General features: G+C 49.5%; 2 protein-coding genes across 4 annotated transcripts in view; one reads left to right on the forward strand and one right to left on the reverse strand.

Moving 5' to 3' along the window:
* The first annotated feature begins 2332 nt into the window (after positions 1-2332).
* CERS2 (ceramide synthase 2) lies at positions 2333-9093 on the forward strand. Its single transcript, XM_011973582.1, has 11 exons — positions 2333-2419; positions 5188-5361; positions 5767-5884; positions 6078-6196; positions 6401-6458; positions 6562-6612; positions 6792-6884; positions 7069-7197; positions 7409-7515; positions 7647-7800; positions 7990-9093. Exons 2-11 carry the CDS (start codon positions 5189-5191, stop codon positions 8128-8130), a joined length of 1143 nt encoding a protein of 380 aa, XP_011828972.1. The 5' UTR covers positions 2333-2419; position 5188; the 3' UTR covers positions 8131-9093.
* Positions 9094-9540: 447 nt separating this feature from the next.
* SETDB1 (SET domain, bifurcated 1) overlaps positions 9541-16351 on the reverse strand; it is a 54078-nt gene continuing 47267 nt past the window's right edge. For 2 of the 3 annotated variants that reach the window (XM_011973593.1, XM_011973594.1), the window contains exons 15-22: positions 14852-15021; positions 13039-13667; positions 12070-12098; positions 11506-11638; positions 11089-11254; positions 10522-10733; positions 10197-10285; positions 9541-10032 (exon numbers count right to left, since the gene is read on the reverse strand). In XM_011973593.1, the coding sequence (XP_011828983.1) occupies positions 9915-10032; positions 10197-10285; positions 10522-10733; positions 11089-11254; positions 11506-11638; positions 12070-12098; positions 13039-13667; positions 14852-15021 (1546 nt within the window). In that variant the 3' untranslated portion in view covers positions 9541-9914. The remainder of the gene's footprint in view (positions 10033-10196; positions 10286-10521; positions 10734-11088; positions 11255-11505; positions 11639-12069; positions 12099-13038; positions 13668-14851; positions 15022-16351) is intronic. The other variant, XM_011973595.1, reaches the window with a different exon arrangement.

Genomic DNA, 16351 nt, shown 5'->3' on the forward strand with positions numbered 1-16351 from the left:
GTTGGACAGTGGAGGAGCCTGGTGACCATTGGCGCGAGAGCCTCCACCCTGGCAGCGGTCCGCGGGGTTGCCCCGGCCTGGACGCGTCCTGTGGCTCGGGTGGGAGGAGAGGGGAGGGCCCTGCCCCGTTTTCTTCCTACCGGCCCACGGTGCCCACCTCTCAGGCGAGGTCAGAGCTTCCATGTGCTTAACGGGAAACAGGAAGGAGCGGCCCAGAGCGCCTGCCCCGGCCCGGCAGGGCTAAGGCATACCGTTATGAGGTGTGGATGGCTGGCAGGGGAGCTCCTGGTGGAACTGGCTTTCTGGGCCGTAGCTTGTTAATCACCAGAGGCCCGTGGCAAGTGGGTTGACTGCAGGTGTAGAGCATTCATCTTTAGCCTACAGTTGGAGTTTCTCCCTCCCTAAGCCTGGCTCCTGGCATCAAAACCTGGTTTCAGTCACCTGAGTTGCCAGGCCCAGGTTCAGGGGGTTCTGAGGATCGTGACGAATGCAGTGCTCCCCTGTTCCTGGAGAACTAAGTCCCAGCAGGCCTCCAGCAGGGACTTATATCTGTGCTGGGGCAGGGGTGGGTGGGGGTTGCTGCCCCATACCGGAGTCGGCGTGACCACACCTGGGTGTGAGTGGCTGCACATGTAAAGGGGCTCCTAAGGGTAAGGACTTGTCTGCAGCCCTGTCCCTGAGGACCTGGCCCTGAGCATACCATGATCTGCACAGTCTGTGTTCCAGAGAGAGATCCTTTTCTCCCCTGGTCCCCTACTCCCCTCACTGGGGCCTCTGGCCAGGTTTTCCCCTGGGAGGAAGGGCCTCCTTTTTCCCCTGTCACTGTCCACAGGCTGGCTGATCCTTCACTGTGTCCTTCAGCACCGCCCCAGCTGTCTCTTAAACCCACCGGCCTCTCCCTGCCCCTGGGGCCATAGTCTCCTGCAGTGTTTGGGTCTGTGGAGGCCTTTGGTGGGACTTTCCAGACAAGCTGTAGGCCAGATGGGGCTGAGGACTGCTGTTCTGACCGCCTTTCACCCACCTCTTCTTACAATCTGGCTTATTTTGAGGCCCATCCTGCAGCCTGGAGGGATAACACACCTCTCCTTGGCTCCATCTATGGCCTGTCAACTTCTAGTTCATGACCTGCTGCTGTTGCCTGAAAAAAGTTTTCAACAAGGAAGAGACTATTCAGGACTTCTTCAGTGGAAGCAGGGAGCCCGTGGGACCTTTGTCACTCCTCCCTTGTCAACAACCCCTTTCTATTTTCCTCAGTTATTCCTCCAAACTGTGAGAGCCAGTCAGACTGACCACATGGAGTCGGGGAGAATTCCTTCCTCTCAGGCCCAAACGCTGCCCTCTCAGCCCTTTGGATCTACAAACTCCCGTGGGGACCCTCTGCACCTTTCATCCACCTAGAGGGGTCTTGTGGGGATGTCAGTCAGAGTTGGGGCAAAGGTTGGGGCTGGGCAGAGTCCTGCTCAAGTTCCTGTTAATCCAATGCCAGTTAAATCCCTGCTCTTCTGGCCCCTCTCCAGGCTGTGCCTCAGAAAGTGGCATCTGTGCCTCTAAGGCAGGTGTGTGTGAGAGAGCGTAGACAGATACCATGTCTCTTCATGTGTATGGGGGAAGTCTGGGTGGAAAAGTGTTTGTAGATGTGATTTTCTCCACAAGAAGTCAAGTAACTGCCCTGAAGGCCCAGCGGGCCTGGAAAAACATTGTTGTCTCCTTACCCTGTGTAAACTTCACCTTTTCTTGCCCCAGCCTTTTGTTTATGGGGTCTTGCTCGGATCCGTATGCTGGTGCTAAGAGGCCTCCCCAGCACCGCCACAGGGACCCAACTCTTTGGTTCTGTGGGGATGTGTAAGTGAGGCCGGCCAGGCCCCTGCTGCCCTGCCCTCCCCTCATGTTGAGTCAGAGGTCCTGACCCTGCTGAATCTGGGGCCTCCCTGCTGGGGAGATGGGGGTAGTGCCTCTCTGCTAATGGAGGTACAGGACCACCAGGGAGGGCTGTGGTCATGGGAAGCCTGCAACCTCGGTGTAAAAGCCTCCATTAATCTGCATTTCCCAAGTCTTCCACTCTCCCTGCTTGGAGTGGAAGAGGACAGGTGCTATCTCATCTTGGGGATGAGGAAGTTGCACTGCCCAGGTGTCTGCCCTTGACCATGCTCTAGTGCCTACTTTGTCTGCCCCCCTACCCCGGCCCCCCACCCCCACCCCCTGCTTTGCAGGCATGAGACATTCCTGGGCCCCAGGAGTCCAGCAGGGGCTCCACCCTCCCTCTGTGACTCCAGCCTGCCGCCTGACTAGAGAAACATCCCTGCCAGTTTTCACTGACCTGGCTAGGGATGGGATCCAAAGTCTAGGACTGCCGGGGCAACACGGTACCTTTGGCTTTACATTTCCCTGGAGAAGTTGGGCTCCAAGAGACAGCAGTCAGGTGACTGGGTCAGGCTGATTTCTCGCTTCCAATCAGGCTGAGCAAAAAGTGGAAAGAGGGGGTCACGTGCACACATCAAGGTGTTCCACATTGTCCCGTCTCTGTGCAGTTTCTACTCTTGTCCCTTCTCTATTCAATTTTCTACAACTTTTCTCTAGGAAAAAAGTGTGTGTGTGTTTGTGTGGGGAAAGTTCCGCTGTGGATAATTACATTTAATTTTGTTCAGTTCAGAAGGCTTCCATCTGTTTAATTAAATATTTATTCTGGCTGAGGTGGAGGGGGCAGGGGCAGTGCCTGGAATGTGTGTGTGTGATTTGGGGGAGGAGGAGGGGAGAAGGTGGAGCTGAAGCTCCTTTACTGGCAGTGCTGACTTCTGATTTCATCCGAGAGAGCAGTGACCAGGAGTGGGGACAAGGGGGTAAAAGTCCTTGAGCTGGAATACTGATCCATGACAGGCTGAGGGATTTCGCAAGGGCTTCTGTGGTGGGTGGGGGTGGAGCGGGAGCTGTCAGAGCAGCAGCAGGACCAGCCCAGCCCAGCTGTGGTCTCAGGCTCTTTCTTCCGTCAGTGGCACCAACTAGTCTCTAGGTCACGGTGGATAACAATCTCACCACTCTCTTTTCTTCCTGTCTCTGCTTTCACTTTCTGGGCCAGCCTAAATCCCACTGCCTCACTTCCTTCCCAGGAGGGGAACAAGGGGTGGGGAGCCTGGAAAAGACTGTCCTGGTCATCCTGCTGCGGCTTCTTGCTGAGTCCTAGGATTGCCAGGTGTTGTGCTGGACCCAGCATCCCTGGCTCTTCTGGACCATCTTGCCGTTCCTCTCAGCTCCAAGCAGCTGCTCTTCCCTCGTGAGCCACACACAGACCGTTCCTTCCCTCCTCTGGGTATCCAAGTGGTCACTCCCACCATGTTGTTCCTCTTTCAGTTGGGGGAGAAGGTTTACATAGCAGCTCTTTCCTAGACTGAGGGGGTATGGGTATTCCCCTGCAGACTAGGATTTTATTTTCTGGATGAGCATTTATACGAAATAGCTCTGACCAGGCACAGTGGCTCATGCCTGTAATCCTAGCACTTTGGGAGGCCAAGGCCGGCAGGTTGCTTGAGCCCAGGAGTTCAAGACCAGCCTGGGCAACATGGCAAAACCGTTTCTACCAAAAAGAAATTCAAAAATTAGCCAGATGTGGTGCTTGCTACTCGGTAGTGCGTGCTACTTATAGCCCCAGCCACTCGGGAGACTGAAGCGGGAGGGGAGGATGGCTTGAACCTGGGAGGTGGAGGTTGCAGTGAGCCATTATTGTACCACTGCACTCCAGCTTGGGTGACAGAGGAAGACCCTGTCTCAAAAGAAAATAAAAGAATAGCTCTTAATTCCACCAGATGTATTGGTCTGCTGTCTTGGTTCCCTGCCCTATAATCCCTGACTCTTTGCAGCCCTACCTTCACTTTTCTTTCTGAAGAGTTATACATAGGGTCCTTCTGCCTTATGTGTAGGGACTAGATGGCTTGGCATGGAGTGTCAACCTTGTGTGCAGTTCGATGTCCAGTGATTGTGGAGCTCAGCATCATTTGGGGACATAATTTTGCTTTATCCTGGCTTTATTTATTTATTTATTTTTAAAGACATAGTCTCTGTTACCCAGGCTGGAGTGCAGTGGCGAGATCACGGCTCACTGCAACCTTCATTCACCTCCCAGGCTCAAGTGATCCTCCCACCTCAGCCTCCCAAGTAGCTGGGATTACAGGCATGTGCCACCACACTCAGCTAATTTTTGTACTTCTTGTAGAGATGGGGTTGCACCGTGTTGCTCAGGCTGGTCTCAAACTCCTGAGCTCAAGTGATCAGACTGCCTCGGCCTCCCAAAGTGCTGAGATTACAGGCATGAGCCACTGCCTAGCCTACCCTGTCTCTTCAATTTTTCTTTAGGGACCTGCTACTCAGATGGGTTGTAGGTTGTAGGGAAGAGGAAGAAGGGTTTGCCTCAGCCCTGCAGTGTTTTGGGGCACCCCCTGGAAGCTTTCAGCTAAGTTGGCTTGGAGGCTTGAGGAAATGGCCAGAGCATGGGGGGATAAGGGAGGGACTTTACTCAGATTGTTGGCTATAGTTTCTAGGGCCAGATCCTGCCTGTCTTCCAGGTTGAGATAGAAAAATGACAAGTCCCCCAAGGTTCTCCCCCCCTCCCGAAATCAGAGGTTGTAAGGACCCCAAGTTTCTTAATTCCAGGGAATCACATCTGCAGGTTGCTGTAGACGATAAATGTTTTTTGTTGGTTTTTTTTTTTTTTTTTTGAGATGGAGTCTTGCTCTGTCACCCAGGCTGGAGTGCAATGGCATGATTTCGGCTCACTGCAACCTCCACCTCCTGGGTTCAAGCGATTCTCCTGCCTCACCCATTCGAGTAGCTGGGGCTATAGGCGCCCGCCAGCATACCCAGCTAATTTTTTGTATTTTTAGTAGAGACGAGGTTTCGCCATGTTGGCCAGGCTGGTCTGGATCTCCTGACCTCGTAATCTGCCAGTCTCGGCCTCCCAAAGTGCTGGGACCACAGGTGTGAGCCACCACGCCCAGCCTGACAGTAAATGTTAAAACTGGAAAGCCACCATATTACAGATGAGGAAACTGATTTGCCCAAGGCTGCATAGCCAGGATAGGAATCTAGAGTTCGACTCTGCCCCCTTCTCCTTTTGATACACCCTGAAAACTTTCATTCATCTATCTCTTCCCCCATAGCTACTTCCTCTTGATGCCCTCCCCCTTGCCTCTCACTCAGGATGCTCCAGACGTTGTATGATTACTTCTGGTGGGAACGCCTGTGGCTGCCTGTGAACTTGACCTGGGCCGATCTAGAAGACCGAGATGGACGTGTCTATGCCAAAGCCTCAGATCTCTATATCACGCTGCCCCTGGCCTTGCTCTTCCTCATCGTTCGATACTTCTTTGAGCTGTAAGCATGCCAGCGTACCCTCATGCCTTCCCCAGTTGCCAGTTGTAGTTTCTTGGACTTCAAGTTTGTTCCTTGCTATTTAATTAGCCCTAGACCCTGATGTTCTGGCTACTCAGGTTCCTGCCCACTGTGCACCCCCTCCCCTGAAGGCACCATTGTCTTCCTGAAGGCTCAGCACCCCCAGGCCCTTTCCATCAATGGTTATTTGTTCTCACCCTCCACCCGCCACCCGCCTGGCCACTAGTGAACACACAGGCAGCTTTGTCAGCTGTGGGCAGCCCTGGAGGCTAGAGAAAAGGGGGTTGCCAGGAAGCTGGGGAAACTGAGGCCAGGGTAAAGTTGCCTTAGCTTGCAGCCCTTTCCCTTCCCAGCAAGCTAGATACCTTACTTATATCCCTTCCCCAGGTACGTGGCTACACCACTGGCTGCTCTCTTGAACATAAAGGAGAAAACCCGACTGCGGGCACCTCCCAATGCCACCTTGGAACATTTCTACCTGACTAGTGGCAAGCAGCCCAAGCAGGTATGAGCCGCATGCTGCCCTGACTCTGGGAATCACTGGGTTTGGTGGGGAGGGGAGAGGGTTTGAATGTTCGCTCCGGCAGGTGAAGAGATGGGGAAGCAGTGGTGCTGACTGAGCTTGTTACTGGGAGAGGCTGGGGGTGCTGCTGAGTTCCGAAGGTAAACATAACAATGGGCTTCTTCACTATGCCCAGGTGGAGGTAGAGCTTTTGTCCCGGCAGAGCGGGCTCTCCGGCCGCCAGGTAGAGCGTTGGTTCCGCCGCCGCCGCAACCAGGACCGGCCCAGTCTCCTCAAGAAGTTCCGAGAAGCCAGGTGGGGGAGGCTGGGGCAGGAAAAGCTGGGTGGCAAGCAAGATCCTGATGTGTCTTGCTGGGAGGGATAGGTGGTGGCTATATGCAGGGAGATGTGAGGAGGTGAATTCAGTTATTAATGGTATTGAGGATATCTGCAGGTATTTGGGGGCTGCTGGGGAACTGTGCTGTCCTCTGACCTAGCCATTTCCGCTTCCTTTGCCAGCTGGAGATTCACATTTTACCTGATTGCCTTCATTGCCGGCATGGCCGTCATTGTGGATGTGAGTGGGGATTACTGGGAGGTGGGAGTAGGTTCTCTGGCAAGGTCAGGTGAGGCCATGGAATTTGGGTTCCTCCTCTTTTAACCTCTCACCATCTCTGCAGAAACCCTGGTTCTATGACATGAAGAAAGTTTGGGAGGGATATCCCATACAGGTATGAGTCTTGCTTCCTCATATGTGGGTGGACTAAGACACACCCCAGTGAAGAGACAGTTCGTGGAATCCATAGCAGAGGGATTAGAGTGATGGGATGAAGAACCTCAGGGACTAGAGGGTTTGTGGAGTGGGGACACCCTTGGGGCTGGTTGCTCTTACCTCTCTCTCCTCTCCCAGAGCACTATCCCTTCCCAGTATTGGTACTACATGATTGAACTTTCCTTCTACTGGTCCCTGCTCTTCAGCATTGCCTCTGATGTCAAGCGAAAGGTGGGTGAAGGGGTTGTGCAATTAAGCCTAAGAGCCAAAATGAGGCCCTGGGATGAACACCCTCTCCTTTGACTTCTGGGTACTCTGAATGGAGCTGTTGGTATAGGGGGAACTAAAGGCAAGGGGGAAGGCATAGTGAGAGCTGGGGAAGAAAAAGTCCCTGGGGCCTGCATCATCTCTGCAGGATTTCAAGGAACAGATCATCCACCATGTGGCCACCATCATCCTCATCAGCTTTTCCTGGTTTGCCAATTACATCCGAGCTGGGACTCTCATCATGGCTCTGCATGACTCTTCCGATTACCTGCTGGAGGTTAGGCTTCCTCAAACCTACAGACCCTGGTGCAGGTTCTTCTGTCCCTTTGATTTTCTTTGGGAGGGAGGTGCGGGGTGGGAATTTGGAGGGTGACATTCCTGGGACCAAGGGGGAGGGCACAGAGTCAGTGCTCCTAACTGGAGTGTACATATGAATGTACTTGAGGGAGTCAGGAGCCCATGATGATGGATGGGGGCTCTCTATGCAGTCAGCCAAGATGTTTAACTACGCGGGATGGAAGAACACCTGCAACAACATCTTCATCATCTTCGCCATTGTTTTCATCATCACCCGACTGGTCATCCTGCCCTTCTGGTGAGTAGGCAGCCAGGCTACACTCCTGTTCTGAAGAAATCAGAAGCCTTGCCTTTCTCCTGCTCCTGTATCTCCCTGGTGTCTTACCTGCTCTTGTCCTTGTTTACAATTCTCTCTCCTTGAATCCTCAGGATCCTGCATTGCACCCTGGTGTACCCACTGGAGCTCTATCCTGCCTTCTTTGGCTATTACTTCTTCAATTCCATGATGGGAGTTCTACAGCTGCTGCATATCTTCTGGGCCTACCTCATTTTGCGCATGGCCCACAAGTTCATAACTGGAAAGGTAAAGGCTCTGTCCCCATTGTGTAGGCCTTACTACTCTCTACGACTTCCTGAACTCCCATCTTGCCAGCAATCCTCTTAAAAAACTAGTGTGGGGCCTTGGGTATAACAGGAGCAAGCCCTCAGAGAGAAGCAGTCTTTAGGGGTTTGAGGATCTCATGTAATAACCGTTCTTGTCCCTTTTCCACAGGTGGTAGAAGATGAACGCAGTGACCGGGAAGAAACAGAGAGCTCAGAGGGGGAGGAGGCTGCAGCTGGGGGAGGAGCAAAGAGCCGGCCCCTAGCCAATGGCCACCCCATCCTCAATAACCACCATCGTAAGAATGACTGAACCATTATTCCAGTTGCCTCCCAGATTAATGCATAAAGCCAAGGAACTACCCCCCTCCCCGCGCTATAGGGTCACTTTAAGCTCTGGGGAAAAAGGAGAAAGTGAGAGGAGAATTCTCTGCATCCTCCCTCCTTGCTTTTCACCCAGTTGCCTTTAAACCAAATTCTAACCAGCTTATCCCCAGGTAGGGGGACATTGGTTATATTCTGTTAGAGGGGGATGGTTGTATTTTCCTCCCTATCCTCCAAGTCATCCTTTCTACTGCTTTTGAGGCCCCTCCCTCAGCTCTCTGTGGGTAGGGGTTACAACTCACATTCCTTATTCTGAGAATTTGGCCCTAGCTGTTTGCCTTTGACTCCCTGACCTCCAGAGTCAGGGTTGTGCCTTATTGTCCCATCTGTGGGCCTCATTCTGCCAAAGCTGGACCAGGGCTCACCTTTCTAAGCTCCCTAAAACTTGGGCCAGAAACCAAAGCTGAGCTGACTTTTAACTTTTTCCCTCTATGACACAAATGAATTGAGGGTAGGAGGGTGCACATAACCCTTACCCTACTTCTGCCAAAAAGTGGGGGCTGTACTGGGGACTGCTCGGATGATCTTTCTTTGTGCTACTTCTTTCAGCTGTCCCTGTAGCCACAGGTCTAAGATCTGACTGCCTCCTCCTTTCTCTGGCCTCTTCCCCTTCCCTCTTCAGCTAGGCTAGCTGGTTTGGAGTAGAATGGCAACTAATTCTAATTTTTATTTATTAAATATTTGGGGTTTTGGTTTTAAAGCCAGAATTACGGCTAGCACCTAGCATTTCAGCAGAGGGACCATTTTAGACCAAAATGTACTGTTAATGGGGTTTTTTTTTTTAAAATTAAAAGATTAAATAAAAAATATTAAATAAAACATGGCAACAAGTGTCAGACTATTAGGAATTGAGAAGGGAGATCAACTAAATAAACGAAGAGAGTCTTTCTTATGCCTTCCTTGCAGTTATGTAACATTTTCTTTTTTAAATTTCACATGCATGTAATTCCAGCACTTTGGGGGGCCAAGGAGGGTGGATCACTAGAGGTCAGGCGTTTGAGACCAGCCTGGCCAACATGGCGAAACCCCATCTCTACTAAAAATACACACATTTAGCTGGGCGTGATGGCAGGCGCCTGTAATCCCAGCTACTTGGGAGGCTGAGGCAGGAGAATCACTTGAACCTGGGAGGCAGAGGCTGCAGTGAGTCGACATAGCGCACTGCACTCCAGCCTGGGTGACAGAGTGAGAACTCCATCTAAAATAATTCACGTGCAAGAAGCAAAGGTAGACAAGATAGAATATTAATGACAGCAGCCCACGGGGGAGGATTGGGATAGTATCTCACTGAAAGATCCAGATTTGGGAGTATCGGGCTGAAAGAAACGAAATCACAACCTTAGTTTTATCATATTGTTAAAAGACTTTCAAGAAATAATACAAATTGGAGATAGTAGATACACAGGCTCCATTCTAAGAACAAAGTCTGTTAGAAGCAGGAACACTTGGACAAATGTGGGATGGGAGGGATGTCAGGCCTAGGTTAGAGTGGTGATCTCTCCCCACCCTTTAGGGCCTTTGGAGGTGGAGAAGGGATCCTGCCTGCTAGCACCACATTGGAAGGGATCATCTGGTCCAGAACCCCTATTTCTATCTACTAGGAGCTGGGGGGGAGTAGCTAGACCAGAGACTTCGGGTCAGGGTTCAACAATCAGGAAGACCCAGTTCCTGAGGAAACGACAGTTCAAGAAGGGTTGGGAAGAAGGCTGTCCTCTAAAGAAGACGTCCTCTGCATTCAATGGCCCCACAGCAACAGAGCAGCTCCTTGCCTTCCACACTGCCCACCTCGTAGTTGTAGTCCCAAGTAAGTTCTGTCCCAGCCCGGATTCTTCTGAAGAGGAAGAAAAAGGATGGTGTGTGGCGAAGACAGCAGATAACCCAGGCCCTTGGGGTTACTGAATATGTAGGTGAAGTTGCATCATGAATGGAGGAGGGGCCCTTGGAACTTCAGTGGTCCTTGCCCCTCCCCAGTCATCCCCTTTCCTGACTCCTTACTTGCTGGCAAAGAAGGCCACCCAGGGGAAGCGAAGATCATGGGTATCCACGAAGACATTCTGGACAAACAGGTTGGGGCTGCAACTGTGCTGTAGGTTTAAGGACAGGATCAAATAAGAGCCAGGGAAACTGAATCTGGCTTTGCAGGGAGAGTGAGAGTTGGAAGAAAAATGCTGTCTGACCCTCCCCATTATAACAGATGCTTTGAAAGAAAGCTACCTCTTTAAGATCCTTAACAAGAAAAGGTGGGCTTATAGAGTATGTTAAAAGAAATTTGAGGACTATGGGATAATCCAGCATCTAGAGGTGGGGAGAGGGGTCTCACGTTGAGGTAGCGGCCCAGGTTGCCTTCAAGCTTGGCATCGATGATGTAGCAAGACTCCTCGCCATCGTAGAATTGGCGTGTGTTCTTACGAACAGGTGCACTCTCCCCCTTGTCCACAGAGGCCATGTTGGTTGATTTAATTGCAATCCCATGGGTTGATTTAAGGGCAAAGCCTCGGGTTGACTTTACTGCCACTTGACGCTTCATTGGACCTGGACAGGAGGGAGAATGGGGTCAGGACCCATCCCAACTCACGAATGGACATTCTACCCCTGTTTCTCTCCCAACATTGCAGCTGAGAAACACCAATAAGCTGGAACTCAAAGATCCTAAGTGGCAGTTTTTTCCCAAGCATAATTAGATCTGAGGGGAAAAGAGTAGCAAACCGGAAATGAGAGAGGATGTGTCAAAGAATAGTTTAGCTCGGAGTCAGAAAGCCCTCCCAGAGATGCTCCAATTCTTAGGATCTGAATTTTTACCCGCTACTACTTTAGCTTCCTTAAAAAATGCTCTATCCCAAGTTTCTTACTATTTCTTCCCACCACTCCCAACATTTTTCCAGGCTACCAGTCATGTTCTTCTTGTCCTCAAAGTCATCCCCTTCAGAGCCAGAGGAGATGGTCTGGATATCATCACTGTCAACCGCTGTAGCCGAAGTCTGACCAGCAGTGGGCTTTCGGCTGGTCCCACTTTCCCCCTCACTTTCTGTGCTGCTGGACAGTGTCAGGACATCCTGGGGAATCAGGAGGGTAAGAAGGAAGAGAAGTAAATGGGAAGGGCTCCTTAAAGTCCTTGCTGTTACCCATGGTCTAGCAGGAAGGGGCAATGGCAAGAGGAGGCTTAGATGCTGGATGAAAGAAAATAAGGCAGGAAGTCAAGGCTAAAGAAGTAGAAGACCTAACAGTAATTATAGTGAAGGACTTGATGAGGTGACAATGGCCCGTGTTCCTTTATTAGACTCAGAAGCTTGAGAAGGTCACTTACATCAGGGTTGGACTGAGCAGAAGCCATGAGTCGTCGGCTTTGATGCATACTAGTCTTACTAGGTGGGCGGCGAAGTCCTTCAGGCTTCACGGGAGAAGGATTGTAACCGTAGTTTCGAGAGCTTTCAGTAACTCTGATGGGAGGGGAAGGAATGAGGCCAACAGGTTACTGGCTGTTTCTTAGGCTTCTAGCCTAGATTTGAGAGAAGGCAGATTTGGAAACAGGTCAAAAAGGCACTGGGCCGGATGCGGCAGCTAATGCCTGTAATCCCAGCAATTTGGGAGGCTGAGGATCCCCTTTGGGAGCATCGCTTGAGCCCAGGAGTTCAAGACCAGTTTGGGAAACATGGTGAAACCCTGTGTCTACAAAAAATAGAAAAACTAGCCACATGTGGTGGTGCACGCCTGTAGTCCCAGCTACTAGGGAGGCTGAGGTAGCAGAATCTCTTGAGCCTGGGAGGGGGAAGTTGCAATGAGCTGAGATTACGCCAATGCACTCAGCCTGGGTGACAAAGCAAGACTCTGTCTTAAAACAAAACAAAACAAATGAACAAAAGGCACTTACACTGACATCTTGTTTCGGTCGTCAGGGTCCTGGAAAAGAACAAGTGAAGGGTTAAATGCTTTCACAGCCTAAAGTTAACAAGTCCAATAATCAGACTTCAAATGACCTCCAAAGATAACATCAGCCAGTGACAGGTACACATTCTAAAGTGGGGTGGGTAAACCACTCTGCAACTTGACAGCAATCTTCACTATACTCTCTGGCTGGAGCCTTTAAGCCTTCTCAGTGATGGGGCTTAATGCTCATGGAAAATACCACGAGCAGGCTTACAGCAACCAGGGACAGTTTTACCATCTGTAATGTGGAAAGCATCAACATCATCAAAGAGATACTTAAAATCAATTATTGTTTCTCTACTTTAGTACAAGTAAACAATGATGTGAATAACTTGAAACAGCATTTAACATTAAAAAATCACTTATGAATCTTTCATTTTGGAATTAATCAGATACTTGTCCACCCTCTACCACCAGGCATGTGGATTTTAAAATAATTTTTTTTTTGAGACAGTCTCGTTCTGTTACCCAGGCTGGAGTGCAGTGGTGCGATCTCATCTCACTGCACCTCTGCCACCCGGGTTCAAGTGATTCTCCTGCCTCAGCCTCCCAAGTAGCTGGAAATACAGGCATGCGCCACCATGCCTGGCTAATTTTTGTATTTTTTAGTAGAGACAGAGTTTCACCATGTTGGCCAGGATGGTCTCCAACTCCTGACCTTCAAGTTATCCACCTGCCTCGGCCTCCCAAAGTGTTGAGATTACAGGCGTGAGCCACCATGCCCGGCCAATAATTTGGTTCTTTAAACAAACACTAGGTATGTGCTAATTAGGGGGAGAGATAACAAGGTGGCCACAGAAATATCCATCAAGTAGAATAATCTACATGCAAAGACTCATGGTGAGACTGCATTAAGTTTGTTACTGCACCAAAGTTAAAGCCATAGCTCTCAGAGTTTTCTGCCACTACTTACCTCTTTCTTGGCCTGCTTGATGTCTCCCTCATCCTTGATGCCTAGTCCTGAGGTGGAGGCCTTTTCAGCCTCCATTCGGCTTCCCCCAGCCCGGCCCTCCCCACCTTCATTAGTCTTAAAGGATGAATGGCTATCAGAGTCAGCAAAACCACCTTCACTGACACTATTGCAGCTCAACCATGAGGCCACCTTGTTCTTGGGTGTCTCTTCAGAGGAAGGTGGATTGCAGCCACCTACAGGGATTGGGGGAGGAACAGGAATATGTAGGGGTCCAAGATCTGGGGGGTGGGAGTCCTTGGAAGTTGTCTCAGAGAGTCCGTTCTCTTTCTGGCCCCGGGTCTGTCTCCGGGTAGCATAGCTCCGCCACACTGAACTGGTGCTGAAGTCCTCATCCTTACAGAAGTTATCATCTGAGCTATCATCATTGGACTCTTCAGGGTCCTCTGTACCGCTGTTGCCATCTTCCTGGTCCTTCAAGTCTACACCACTGCTGTCAGAGGAACAGGGGGCATCACTCTCATATCCTTCTTTGAAGTTCTCCACGCTCTCGATATGGTCCAGATTTGCAAAGTACTCATCACCCATTTCCAGACCCTCCTTGTCTGCAAAGTCATCTGTCAGGATTTTGCCTGAGAATGAAGAGAATTAAAGGCCTTCTAGGGTTATGGGGACCTATTAGTTGTTTTTTTTTTTTTTTCCAGATGAAGTCTTGCTCTGTCACCTAGGCTGGAGTGCAGTGGTGCGATCTCGGCTCACTGCAACCTCTGCCTCCCAGGTTCGAGCAATTCTCCTGCCTTAGCCTCCTGATGGGACTACAGGTGCACACCATTACAACTGGCTAATTTTTTTTTGTATTTTTAGTAGAGACAGGGTTTCACCATGTTGGCCAGGTTGGTCTTGAACTCCTGACCTCAGGTGATCTGCCCGCCTCAGCCTCCCAGTGTTGGGATTACAGGTGTTAGCCACCGCACCCGGCCACGGGGACCTATTAGAAAGAATAAGGGTCATTCCATCAATACCCGCTCTACCAGCATATAGAGTCAAAAAGCCTCCATTCTGGTCTCTCATTTCTGTTTTTTTCTGTTTTTGAGTTAGAGTTTCACTTTTGTCACCCAGGCTGGAGGGCAGTGGCATGATCTCGGCTCACTGCAACCTCTGCCTCAAGGGTTCAAGTGATTCTCCTGCCTCAGCCTCCCAAGTAGCTGGGATTACAGGCGTCCACCACCACACCTGGCTAATTTTTGTATTTTTAGTAGACATGGGGTTTCAACCATGTTGGCCAGGCTGGTCTCCAACTCCTGACCTCAGGTGATCCATCCACTTCGGCCTCCCAAAGTTTTGGGATTATAGGCGTAAGCCACCACGCCTGGCCTAGTGTTTCTTTGATAATACCTCCCTTTGTATCTTAACTATGATAAAGTATGGAGAACTTACTGTCATTTTAAGTCTTGCCCTTTCTGTCTTTCCATTTCTTCTACTTTATCAAAAGAGTACTGGGCTATGCTAAAAGATCTCTGAGTGGAGTGACATGGAAGAAAATGATACACTGGACTCTATAATCATGTCTGTCCTCTGAAATATCACCATGTCCAAAATTTCATCCCTTTTCATTCTCTTCTTTGTGAAACACTTGTGTCCCTCTCTGGTCTAGCTAGACAGGTACATCACTCATCACGTTCTTTGTAGAAGTCCCTGGCCGCCTCTTACTCCAGTTCACATGTCAAGCACTTTCTTCTTATGTTCAATTTGTCTCTGGTTCAATTCCCTACCATGTCCCAATCTCAGGACACAACCCTTATATTTTATCACCAACCTGCATAAATACAGACAAAAGAGCCTTTGGCAATGTCATCCAAGCAGCGGATACCCCAGCCCTTGTTCTGTGTCTTGAATAGCTGTAGCCGAACTTGTAGTCCATGTTGTACCAACCGGTTTGTGCACATGTTTGGGTCACATTTGCAGCGTTTGTTACACTCATATACCCTGGGAGGAGGTTAGGATAAAATCAATCACGATATGATCACTAGAGCACAATAAATCCATAAAACTGTTGTAATTCTTAAGCTATTATCATTTATAATGTGTTGTAGATAAAGATTAAAAATTAGGTAATGATCTAAGTGAATGGATCTATTGAACTATCTATGCTCTTTGATTCATTTGGAAATAGAGCCCAAGGAAAAAATTTAGAGGGTGGAGAAAGATTTAAAGATGTCTATAGCAATACAGCTCATAAAAGTGAATGCTACAGTGCCTAACACCTGGAGAAAAGCTAAGCAAACTATAATGGGAATACAGATTACAGAGCCATTAAAATAAGCACTATATGGACTGTCAATTTGTAGAAGTAGATAAAGACATGTGAGAATAAAGACAAAATAAAGATATGTGAGAAATTCCAGGTGAGGTTTCTTACTAATAACAGCAATAATAATAATAATAGTAATAATAAAAATAAATAAATGTGAGAAAAACAGAGGCCAACATAACACATACGAAAGGGAATAAAGAGATAGGAGGAATTGTGACTAATGTTCATGGTAAAGTTGATTTTCATTCTTTTATTCAGTAAACATTTATTAAACACCAAGAGCTCTACCAAACACTGGAAACATAACAATGAAAAAGGTCATGGGCGTGGTGGCTCATGCCTGTAATCCCAACACTTTGGGAGGCCAAGGTGGGCGGATCACAAGGTCAGGAGATTGAGACCATCCTGGCTAACACGGTAAAACCCCGTCTCTAATAAAAATAAAAAAATTAGCTGGGTGTGGTGGCATGCGTCTGTAGTCCCAGCTACTTGGGAGGCTGAGGCAGGAGAATTCCTTGAACGCGGGAGGTGGAGGTTGCAGTGAGCGGAAATCGTGCCACTACACTCCAACCCGGGAGACGGGGTGTGACTGTCTCAAAAAAAAAAGAAAAAGAAAAATGGTCATAATTTCTACCCTCGGGCAGCTCATATTCTTTTTTTTTTTTTTTGAGACAGAGTTTCGCTCTTGTTGCTCAGGCTGGAGTGCAATGGCGCGATCTCAGCTCACCACAACCTCTGCCTCCCGTGTTCAAGTCATTCTCCTGAATCAGCCTCCCAAGTAGCTGGGATTATTACAGGCATGCGCCACCATGCCTGGCTAATTTTGTATTTTTAGTAGAGTTGGGGTTTCTCCATGTTGATCAGGCTATTCTCGAATTCCCGACCTCACGTCATCTGCCTCCCTTGGCCAACCAAAGTGCTGGGATTACAGGCATGAGCCACTGCGCCCGGCCCAGGGGAGCTCATATTCTATTTAATTTAAGAATTGGGGCCAGGCGCAGT

This window comes from Mandrillus leucophaeus, unplaced genomic scaffold, assembly GCF_000951045.1.
Source record: "Mandrillus leucophaeus isolate KB7577 unplaced genomic scaffold, Mleu.le_1.0 Scaffold139, whole genome shotgun sequence".
In the NCBI taxonomy this organism is placed as follows: Eukaryota; Metazoa; Chordata; class Mammalia; order Primates; family Cercopithecidae; genus Mandrillus; species Mandrillus leucophaeus.

Excerpts from the sequence above, each read along its gene's own strand:
- CERS2 (XM_011973582.1), top strand. The coding sequence starts at position 5,189 with ATGCTCCAGACGTTGTATGATTACTTCTGGTGGGAACGCCTGTGGCTG. Across the intron at positions 5,362-5,766 it reads GTTCGATACTTCTTTGAGCT|GTACGTGGCTACACCACTGG; the intron begins GTAAGCATGCCA and ends TCCCTTCCCCAG. Across the intron at positions 7,516-7,646 it reads CTGGTCATCCTGCCCTTCTG|GATCCTGCATTGCACCCTGG; the intron begins GTGAGTAGGCAG and ends TTGAATCCTCAG.